The sequence below is a fragment of the Fragaria vesca genome, unplaced genomic scaffold (genome assembly GCF_000184155.1).
Source record: "Fragaria vesca subsp. vesca unplaced genomic scaffold, FraVesHawaii_1.0 scf0512944, whole genome shotgun sequence".
NCBI lineage: Eukaryota > Viridiplantae > Streptophyta > Magnoliopsida > Rosales > Rosaceae > Fragaria > Fragaria vesca.
Window position 1 is genome coordinate 23,496 of NW_004443389.1, and position 11,681 is coordinate 35,176.

The 11,681-nt window shown below is 40.6% G+C and overlaps 1 protein-coding gene, 2 non-coding genes and 1 pseudogene across 4 annotated transcripts; 1 reads left to right on the forward strand and 3 right to left on the reverse strand.

The window, feature by feature from the left end:
* Positions 1–367: 367 nt before the first annotated feature.
* Positions 368–3,336, reverse strand: LOC101304441 (annotated as a pseudogene). Its single transcript, XR_185448.1, has 3 exons — positions 3,016–3,336; positions 850–2,977; positions 368–389 (listed from the first exon to the last, which is right to left on the reverse strand). The product of XR_185448.1 is annotated as a G-type lectin S-receptor-like serine/threonine-protein kinase RLK1-like (transcript).
* Positions 3,337–4,921: 1,585 nt separating this feature from the next.
* On the forward strand, positions 4,922–5,003 carry TRNAS-CGA. The gene has a single exon. It is a non-coding gene; the product is annotated as a tRNA-Ser (tRNA).
* Positions 5,004–5,012: 9 nt separating this feature from the next.
* On the reverse strand, positions 5,013–7,674 carry LOC101304730 (G-type lectin S-receptor-like serine/threonine-protein kinase RLK1-like). Its single transcript, XM_004309416.1, has one exon. The coding sequence runs from the start codon at positions 7,672–7,674 to the stop codon at positions 5,176–5,178; it is 2,499 nt and encodes an 832-aa protein (XP_004309464.1). The 3' UTR covers positions 5,013–5,175.
* An 814-nt stretch (positions 7,675–8,488) lies between these two features.
* On the reverse strand, positions 8,489–11,670 carry LOC101301926. The gene is made up of 2 exons (XR_185447.1): positions 11,475–11,670; positions 8,489–9,391 (listed from the first exon to the last, which is right to left on the reverse strand). It is a non-coding gene; the product is annotated as an uncharacterized LOC101301926 (transcript).
* Between the last annotated feature and the right edge of the window lie 11 nt (positions 11,671–11,681).

Genomic DNA, 11,681 nt, shown 5'->3' on the forward strand with positions numbered 1-11,681 from the left:
CTCTCTCTCTCTCTCTCTCTCTCTCTCTCTCTCTCTCTCTCTCTCTCTCTCTCTCTTATCCATTTGATTTTGACTTATAGGAGTTTTGGCCACTGCGTATTTACATAGCAGATGGCAATGAACCATTAACTGTTTCATATGTCTTCTATATATAAGGAGTGACTTGAGCATTATGTTGTGGTGACTTCTGGGTACAGCTTTATGCTGATTTTATTTTTCATTTTGGCTTCTGTATCTGGAGAAACGATTTCCTTAAGCTTCATTTAGGCGTGACTATTTGTATGTAATCGTGTACCTGAGTCTTTTCGGTACTGCTAGAATGACTACATTTCTAAGACATTGGGATATGATAGTTATATATTCTTCATTAAAGCAATGGTGAAGGGCAGCTGTAGAATAAGAAACAGAAAAAACCAGATAAATAAGCACAATAAGCTCTAGCTTGTACTTGCCTTCACAGCGACGCAAAGCAAGTTTCAAAGCAAATAACACTTCTCCTACAAAAAATGATCTCTTGCAGCATGACACCAAAGCTATACACGTCAACTTTGGTAGTGATTGCCAAGTTCCTAAACCACTCAGGTGCAACATACACTTTTGTTCCTTCAACAATAGTGTGTGCCTCGCTCTGATTCGTCATCATGAGTTTGGAAATGTCGAGCAATATGCCTGATATCAATATTAGTTCTTAACTGCCAAGGAGTAGAGATCTTGTTGTTCAAACTATCAAGGAACATTTCTAATAGGTACATCTTTTCTGCTGTACAAGGGCACAAAATTGTGACATGCAGGACTATCTTTACGACCATATGTGTACACGATGTCGATTTCTTGATGACTGAAACTGACCGAACACACAGAAAGTTCAGGTATTCAGAAATCAATGAGTAAATGCAATCACTTAAATAGTTAAATTTGACATATAGTGAGGACGGATTTGGAGGCTCTGAGACTTAGACAGTGCCTTCAAGCATCTGTGTGACAGTCTTCATGGTAGGTCTTACTGATGGATCCTCTTGAATGCACCAAAATGCGAACATCAAGTACTTCTCCAACTTCTCAATGCCATCCATTGCCTGATCATTGTCAACATTTTGCAATAACAGATGCAGTTTCTTTTGCTTATAGCATTCACATGCCCAATCAACTAGTATTATCTGATCTTCAGCTTGTGCTTCTGCTTCGTAGTTTTTCCTGCAGCAAACAATCTCTAACAACACAATGCCGTAGCTATAGACATCCACCTTCACTGTGACAGGAAAGCTTTTGAACCATTCTGGGGCAACATAACCTTTTGTGCCTCTGATTCTAGTAGTTGTTCGAGATTGTTCACATTTCAAGAGCTTGGCCACTCCAAAATCGGCTATTCTTGCTGTGAAAGAATCATCGAGGAGAATGTTTTGAGGCTTAATGTCACAATGTATGATTTGGCTGGTGCACTCCTCATGCAAGTATAAGAGCCCTCTTGCAGTTCCCAAGGCAATTTGCTTTCTTTGATACCAGTCGGGCCTTGTCTTGCCGAACAGGAAGCTTGCTAGAGAGCCATTGCTCATGTACTCGTAGACAAGAAGCTGGTGTTTCCCCTAGTTACAAAATCCAAGTAGTTGGACTAAATTTCTGTGATTTGTTCCGGCGATTGCGCTCACTTCAGCTTTGAATTCCAAATCATTTTCTTTAACCACAGCATTCAATCTTTTTACAGCAATGAACTTCCCACCATCAGATGCTAAAATTCCTTTGAAAACTGTTGCAAAAGCACCGCGACCTAGCTCTTCCTTGAATCCGTTGGTGGCTTCTTTTAGCTCCATGAAAGTAAAACATTTGAGATTTATGGCTTGAACCACATGACGATTTGGACTGACCTTTGCATGAGAACTAACCAGATAGGTTATCATAAAAATAACCAAGTTGGTTAATACTAGGACGATCGCTGCTCCTATGAGGAGCAGAATATCTCTTACTTTCACTGGTTTCGAAGTAGAACTGGCTTTCCTTACCTTCACCAGAGCTAACCCTCTAACATCATTGCTGATCTTCCCATTTGTAAGAGGGATTGCCTTCTTCCAACAATCACTGCTACCTTTATGGAAAAGGGCAGCCGCACAGAAACAATCGACTAAGCAACTTTCAACTTTGCTTGCACTGCTCCTTATTTACTGGTCGCAAACGCTCATAATTTCCACCAGGCCAATCGGTGTTTGGAAGCTCTTGAAACTCAAAGAGGTCTGGAAGCTCTTGAAACTCAAAGAGGTCTGCTTCTGATGAAGCTTTATCACAACTGTGGGGAACAAAGTTTTGCTTACACCCTTTCCTCTCATCATCATGGTCAACAGGGATGTAACTCGGGGGGCATGAGCAATTAGTATGAGCTGCATCTTCATGTTTACACAAGCGGTTAAACCCACATGCACCACCACCTATTGATTCCTTAATTGCTGTGCAGATATTTGGAGGCATGAAGCTAAAAGTGTACCAAGCACTTGAAGAGTCGGTTTCTTTCTGGTGGGTATAGTGCCTCAAAACTCCATCATAGTCAAGAGTTGCTCTCTGGTAGACGTCTTGTGTCTGAACTGTTTCTGGTAAGACTGAACGAAGGCATGCTTCCATTTTTTGCTGCGAGGTAAATAGAACCAGATTGGTTGAAAATGACCTGAAAGCCATTACCGGTTTGAAGTGACCAGTACGCAGAAATAATACTCTTGAATGGATAGTTGATTGTAAAAAGCATAAGGTTTCCACAAGAACCTAGTGTAAACTTGAATCTTCCTTCTGAGTAATTTGTTGCTGTAAGTTTGGCAAAGAGACTGCTGTTTATGTTCAGGGTCTGTGTGGGAAGGATGGTATCGGCTGGATGATCAAAACTCTGCCACAAATAGGTTGAATTTCGAGTCGCCAGAACAAAATTTCCTGTGTCCAGCAAGGCTGCAGCATAGGCAACTCCAGTATCCTTAGACTGATCATCAGCAATGTTTGTTTGCTTTTTCAATTTGGCAATGTTTGTGTGTTGCCTGTTGCAATATCAGTGAGAGTAAGCTTGCCTTCTGCAGAGAATTTAACTTTCGATCCTTGTTGCACTGGATTATTGCGATTGGCAGACCAGACTATAGTCTTTTCCTGTACCTTGTTGAACCAGATGGCTAGTAAGAAGCCAGCATTGCCAACTTTTCTGAAGCCAAACGCGAAGTCCCCAGATGGCGAGCCCCAGTGGTTATTGTCCACCTGTGCAGTCAGGGATGAGCCAAAGGATATGTTGTTGTAACTTTGAACAATGGTGAAAAAATGAAGGTGTAGAAGGACAAGCAGAAACCATAAAGAATATGATAATTTAAAAGCCATGGTTGAATAGTTTGAAGTAAATGTCAACTGTATATAAAGTTATGACCATCAAGAATACATCTTTGTGGAATTCATCGAAGTACATTAAAGTCATCGGAAGAACAATATAATCAGAGATCACCAGAGACTTATCTTACAGCTTCCTGTTTCTATAATTTTTCTTATCTTTGTGTAACTAATGAAAAGCTGATACTTGGGCGGCAGTTACTGAATTCAAGTGTCCCAGACAATATGAGCAGCTGAAAGAGCAATGTATCGATGGCTTTGTTTGAACCTTCAGGGCAGTCTCATATTAGTGTTCATGTGCAAATTGATACCCTATTCGGCTAAAGAAGACAGGCTGACTTGTTAATAAATAATTTCATATGACTAATGGTGTTTATTAATTAGTTCAACTGTCTTCGAAGATACACCAAGAGTGCTTTCATTGAAGGCAAAACATAATACACCAAAAGGAAACTGTAACTATTGAAACAGAGAACCCACAATACACCAAAACAGCAACCTCAACTTGAAATCATAATGATGTCTTATGCCGAAGGACAGACAAAATCCAAGAGATCACAGAACAAAGCCAAATGAAACACACAGAAAACATAACACATGGTAAATAAAATTGAAAATCTAGCTAGTACTGTAAACTTTTTACCTAAATCTCAATTTTGAATACACGAAGAGATGGTTTTCTTCTTCTTCTCCTTCTCAAATCAGCGTTCCTCCAGCTCTCTGGTAAGTTTCATACTATATTTCAGTTAAGAGTGATCAAGTTTTCACCACTTTTGAAGCTAAAGACACAACAAAGTCACTTCAAAAACCGAAACCCAATTCAAAACCCAGTTCACCAAAATCACAAGGCAAGCGAATTTCAGGGCTTAGTTTCAAGGTCGAACTCAGGTCTGCTGCCACGGCGGCTTCCCAACTCAGTGAGAGATCAAACTCAGGTCGAACAATGAGTACACAAAGTCAATTAACCCCACGTATCTGAATTATTACGGATACGTATCCAGCTGTATTGGACGCGTATCGGTATAAATACGTTTCCTGCCGTATCCTTGAACATATCCATAACCTGCAGGGCTCCGTATACGCGCTTCCATGGCCGGAAAAAGCCGTACGCGGTCGGAAAAGGCCTGATACGCGTCTTATACGTCGAGATCGTATTCGTAATAAATTGGATTTAAAAAAAAATTATTAAATAACTCACGCATCCTAAATATATCAAGAAGGTTTCAAACCATAACCTCAACGTTGTTAGTTAACATCTTTAATCAATCAAGTCATGGTTCACCGATCATTCGTAATAAATCAGATAATTAAGAGTATTATTGACTTTTTAGGCTCCGTCTAGCCCCACTCGTTATCTTTTGTCGCACTTGAGTTCTGGACTGTGGATGAGATTTGAATTAACGGCTGCGATCGTGATCCTCGTGCTACTGGGAAATTAATTTCTTGATTAATCTCCCATGAATAATTTTGGTTCGTGATACTGATAACAGTAAAACCAATTAGACCAAAAATGAAGTCCAGCACCCTCTTCGGTAGAGTAAACGGTGAAAAATCAAGACTTGGAATTCCGTAGAGAATTGTCGATATGTTCGAGTGGTTAAGGAGACAGACTCGAAATCTGTTGGGCTTTGCCTGCGCAGGTTCGAATCCTGCTGTCGACGTTTTTCTCACTTTTTAAATACTTGAATATATCATTATCTTCTATCAGAAAAGGCAAATTTTACAGACTTATTACTAATACAACTACCTACCAGTGCACAAAGATGAAAGGTACAAAGCTGGGCTAAAAAGAGTTGCTTCTTGAAATGATCACAATGCTAAACAAAGTCGGTTTCAGCTTGCTCTGTTGTATGGTGATGGACATGGTGGAGCATGTACCTCCACTAATCCTTCAAGCATCTGAATAACCTTCTTCATAGTCGGCCGAAGAGAAGGGTTTTCCTGAATGCACCATAGCGCAACCATGACAAGTCTTTCCAGCTTTGTTTTCTCATGCAAGGCCTCAACTTCATAATCTACAACAGCATCCAAGGCTCCTTCGAGGTAGCAATCATAAACCCAATCGGTTAAAATGGCACTCTCTTCGGACACATTTTCCATGTCCACGCTTCTCCTGCAGCAAATGCACTCTAGCAGCACCACACCAAAGCTGTACACATCGACTTTGGTAGTGATTGGCATGTTCCGAAACCACTCAGGCGCAACATAACCTTTTGTTCCTCTTATGGCTGTTTGAGTCTGGCTCTGGTTCATCATTAAAAGCTTTGCCAATCCAAAGTCAGCTATGCGAGCATTGCAGTAATCATCTAGCAGAATGTTCTGAGGCTTAATGTCACAGTGGATGATCTGCGTGCTGCACTCTTCATGTAAGTACAGAAGTCCTTTTGCAACTCCATAAGCAATATCAATCCTTTGCCTCCAACTTGGTTTGGTATCAGAAAAAAGAAAGTTTGCTAATGTGCCATTGCTCAGGAGCTCATATACTAGTAACCGCTCCTGTCCCTCGTCACAATATCCAACAAGCCTAACCAGATTCTTGTGATGTGTCTGACCAATTATGTTCAGTTCTGTCTTGAATTCCTTCTCACTATCTTGTACCACAAAATTTAGCTTCTTCACTGCCACTGGGACACCAGAACCAATTTGCAATATTCCTTTGTAAACAACTCCAAAAGCACCCTTTCCTAATTCTTCTGTAAATCCATTTGTTGCTTCTTTAAGCTCTTCATAGCTAAAAGAGCGCAGATTCGAGTCCAAAACATATTGGTTAGACCTCACATGTTTCTTCCTGTAAATGAAGAAAAATCCCAGACACACTATAGCACTCAACATTAAGTTAGCAAAGACTGAGGAACCAAGAAGCGCTGATCCCACACGTATCAAAGTGGTCTGGTTCTTCCTCTTCTTGTCTTCTGGATATGGCAGTGGAGGAACTGGAAGAGTAAAGTTACCTTTCCTGACTTTGATGAAGGCCCGTGAATTAAGCCCCGTATCCACTCTCCCATTTGAAAGAGGTAACTTCTTTTTCCAGCAGGTATCAGCTCTGTAAATAGCAACAGCACACAAACAATCTCCAAAGCAAGATTCATTGCAAATTTCTGCAGTAGAAGGATATAACTGCATATAGTCTGAGGTTGGCCAATCAGTATTTGTCAGCACCTGAACCTCATATAAATCTTTTGTAACAGTCAGCCCATCTTCCTGACAGCCTTGTATGAAATCCGGTTTGCAATTCCCATATGGATCATTCGGATCCAGCAAAGAGTATCTGTCTGGGCATTCACAGGTTGGCCTCTGATTTCGTAGAGTGCAGATACTGTTGTAGCCACATACACCAAGACCTGCATCAACCAACATTTTACAAATGTTATCTGGCACTGACCAAACACGACTCCAGCTTACGTTACCAGGGGAACTTCTCGGGTAAGAGTACAGCTCAAAAACCCCATAGAAGTTGAGGGTTGCTCTAAGATAGGAGCTTCTAGCCGAGACTGTGACTGCGTCTTTGATATTGAATTTTTCACCATTCTCTCTCAAAACATACAAGTAGCCTGAGATATTGAACTCCAACTTTGTACCAGCAGTAGAAATATTCGTGTCACCATTAGTGGCGCTTTCATAGTAAGGATTGTTGGCAAACTCAGTTGGCAGGTTAACGGTGACAAGCACAAGATTCCCATCATCTCGCATACGTAGCTGGAATCTTCCTTTCGTAAAATTAGTCTCGGATTGTTGAGACCAAAGCTTCCCTCCTTTTTCGATATCCTGTCCAGGTAAAATGGTATGAGTTGGATTGTTGAAGGTCTCCCATAAGCTCTCAGAATTGTCATCTTGAAGAACAAAGTTGCCTGTGTCATTCAAGACCCCAAAGGCAACAACTCCAGAAATCGACTCAGATTTCCAAAGCTCAACACCCTGAGGACTAGTTAGCACTAGTCCACTGTCAGCAGTCAAATTCACAACTGACCCCTTAGCTACAACTGCAGGACTATCCCCATTTGCATACCAAACTATGGTTCTGTCTGGAATCTTGGCATACCAAACAGAAAGCAGGAAAAGATCACTGTTTTCAAGTTGTCGAAAACCAAAGGCGAAATCACCAGAAGGAGAAAGCCATGAGGAGCTGTTACCTGCAGTTGCAGAGAGAGAAGCACCCACAGCTAGTTTGCCATCATCAGTAGTCTGGGCCAAAAGACATTCTGGAACCAGAAACAATGAGGAGAGAAGCAGAAGCAGCCGTACACTAAAAGCCATTTGCATTTGCTGCAACAAATGTGATTGAGCAGTTACAGTACCATCCGGGTAGCTATATCTCTTGATGATGTGGACCATGGACATCTGCTGCTTTGAAAGTTCAAGACTTAGAGGCGTATAGGTGATTATATTCTAAGACTTAGAAATCTTGACTTGTTCCAAGACTTCGACAATACGGTGTAGCAGAACCAGGCTGTCACTGTAGAAACTTTCTTAGCGGGCCGTCCTTGCCTCTCAAAAACACGTTGTTCGTCCACATATACCCTTGAAGAAAATTCAAGAGATTGACAATCAAACGCTCTCCTCCATAGATTTTCCTCATACAATTTTCTCCCTTCTCTTCAAGGAAAATTCCGAGAAACATTTCGGTTAAAGATTTGCATGTGAATATTTCATCAATTCACCAATTTTCTTATCCATTTTCTTATAATTTTGAAATTTATCGTCTGAGTCGGCTCAAGAGTCTGTCCAGGGAAGCACATATGTAAATTCCTAGTCTGAATGTGTGTGGACTTTGGACTCCATGACACAAATATTTGTAGAATATTCAATTCTGAAGTTATTGTACCACAAATTTTATAAGAAATAAAAGACATGAAAGCAAAATCAAGCCATAAAAGTGATAAAACTATGAAAACAAAGAAGACCACATGTGAATACACTGGATAAAAATGAATCCAAAAAGGAGATGCAGTCAAATCCAAACTTACCTTAAATAGTAGAACCAACTAAGAAAGACTACAAGTGATCAAGACCTGGAGTGGAAGATGGACTCTTTCATAGTTCAAGTCTTCTCTCTCAAACAAAAGGACACACTTTTCCAACCTCAATAATGCAATTTGGTAGGTGCATATCACCTATCTTGGTATATTATTGCTCCAACTAATTTCTCAAGATTGAATAATCATAAAAGTATTCAGGAAGCAATGATAAAACATCTAGAATGATAAAACAGGAAGCAGTGCCTGACTAGTGCAGAGAGTTACATACTAGTGATACTACCCTCCTCTCTTACATTATGTTGGAACATTAACCGGAGATAGAGAGCAGGGTAGTATTGTCCAATGTGAAAAATGGTGATCTGTAATAGCCTCAAATCACAAAGTGAAGGGATGCCTCGTGCACATAGTAAGCTAGCTAGCTGAGTCGAACGGTGGGGTAACACAAAACGTAGGTTTAGAATCGTAGGGCCAAGTAATATGAGAACTTGTTTCATCGTCTAAATTGAACATGCCCACAGCACACACAATGGAATAGTATATGGAATTTGGCTGACACCCTGAAGTTTGTGAAGCCAAAACAGATACTGAATTGTAGCCTATGAAAAGAGCATCGTCCCCAATACTTTTTACCTCAACCTGCTGCATAAGTAAATCACCTAGTCCTGTTTCAATCAACTCCACCTTGAAAACCTTGAATCTTTGGGAATCAGCTTTCAACTGCTTTTGGCTCCTGGACCTTAGGACATGCCATAGGTCTCCTGTTGTTGATTCCACAAGCCCTGAATGCTTTCTCCCAGATATGTGAACCCAGACTGATCTGGTAATGGTGCAGAGAATCTGTTATAAGCATCATCAATTGACCATGACCTAATGCTTCCATCAAGGTAACATAGGAGAGTTGGCTCTTATGAAATATGATATCTGAAGGACCATGTACCGTGATGTAAGTCCAATCTTGCTCTTGATAACTTAATTTCATGGAAACCAGCCAACAACTGAACATTGCTACGATGACACAACTATTCCGGTCTAAAACAGGATCTGCAAACAAGATAACCTTTTCGAGATAACCTCTGCATTCCAAAGGAGGGAGAAGAATAAGAGCACATGTATAATCAGAATTTTCTAATACAAAGATCTTACAACCAGAAGAAGAAACCACACAACACCATCAAGGTGAAAGTATCACAGAGTCACACAGAGGCCAAAGACTCCTTATATTGAAAATTAGATGGTTCAACTCGTAAGAGATGATCCTTCACTCCGGCCTTGGGAGTTAATTCAAAAGATTTGTAAGTCCCGCACTTAAGATTATAAGATATGAGTTTGCCAGGACTATGCAGCAACAGAGACGAACTTTCCTCTTCTTCATTTTTGTCTTGATCAATAAATAGAACAACATATCGTTCAGTTGGGTTCAGCCGGCGGCATATGGGATCAAGGTCAACGAGGTACTTAACAAACCAGCCAGAGTAGTCTTTCCCCATCTCCAACACTTCAAATTTAGCAACAGAATGCTCAAAAATATCAATAAGATGCAATTGGTGGCCGCCACCAGACTCCAGAAAGTATCTATATTTTGTACTCTCAGTTACCCTATCGTACAAGTGAGGAGGTAAACGAACAAAACCGTCCCGTTCTTCATCCACGTGAAAGTATGCTACTTCATTAAACATGCCTAACCAATTAATCGCTCCATTCCAGTATAACACGCGTGAATAGAGAATGGAAGATACCCTCTTGAAAGAAGAATCGAGAATCCTCCAACTTTGAGTCTCAGATGAATATATCACTATGTGATAGATAGTGCCGTCTTTGGATCCATCAATGGTCCGAAGACAGACCACCTTGTAATGAGGTGATTTGGAAGGGTCAAAAGCCAAAGCAATAGAGATGACAGAAGGTTGTACTCGTTCACCAGTAGCTGGAGGAATAAGCGTGGAGAACTGGTTGGTTGTAGGATTGAAAATAAAATAAGGGGGGTCATTTGGAGAATAAAGTAGACGACACAGGAAGAGGCCATTGCAGGACTGGATGACTTGGATGTCAGCATGATATTGGTTTTGAGCAAACTTAAGAGGATTGAAAGGGGGTGAGCCAGTCGGATATGGGTTTTGGATTTCATGGTTACTAGTATTAATACTAGTACTAGGAGCTCCACACATGTGATCAAAATCAATAGGGATGAAACAAAAGCGGCGGTTGGATTTCTCACAAAAGACAGCGGAGACCGGAGGGTTGGGGTTTTGAAGGGTGTGGCGGTGACCAAATTTTGGGTCAGAAATAAGAGAAAGCCAATGCTTGGAGACGCATTTGAAGCGCACCAGAGGTTTAGCTGGCACACGCACAAGGATTTCGGTAAGGACTTGTTCTATGCTGGCTATGGTTTCTGCTAAGCTGATACTGGTGCACCGTTTGGGGTAGAATCCCTGCTCCATCTAAATTCTAAATGAGGATCAGGTTTGCTCGTTCTGCCTTGATTGAATAATAATCCTGGTATCAAAACATTCCTGAATCCTGATGAACAAAGGAAGACATTCTCCAGCAGCATTGATAAATTGAAAAAAATTAGAGATTTATCAATTTTTAAATGAATCTTTGCTCCAGCAGTATACTTAAGAAGTTGATAAATTTAGAAATTGATAGAGAAAATTGATAAATTTATCAATCTTTGGGAGACAATTAACTAAAACTTAGCTAATGTATACAATTTAGCAATACTGCTGGAGCAAAAGTTCAAAAATTGCTGTTGTAAATCTAAATGTGCAATAAATTTAACTGTACTGCTGGAGATGCTCAAGTCCCAATCCATCCAAATAAAAAAGTACTGAAAACATAAATTTGTGCTAACATATCTCCTCACTACACAGCCCTCAACTAAACTAACCCAGCTTCAATTCAACTCAGTGAAAAGATTGGAAGTTGAATCAAGGTAGATAATCTGGTCTAGTACCAACATATTAACGAAACGAAACGAATAATGGAAATTTGAATGGAAATTCAAATCAATATGGTATGGATCAGTGAAGAGGTAATCAATTTGATTGTGGAGCTCTTCTTCCAGGTATCTCGGAAGAATGTTGAAAACAACAACCTTGTAAATCAGAGACCAAACACAATAGCATCGGAATTGGTGGAATTACGAGAAAAGCTTACTTGGGTTGGGTTGTCGATGTCAGCAGAGACTTCGATACTGGGTGAGTTGATCTTCAATCTGTCGTCGTTTCGTCGATACTAACCGACACTCTACCCGGATGTCGCGGCCGGGATGGGAGTTGGGGTTGCAGGTCGAAGAATGAAGAGGTACTGTATGCTTTTTCTCTTCTCTCTTCTCTCTTCTCCTTTTATGTTGCCACTGCCACG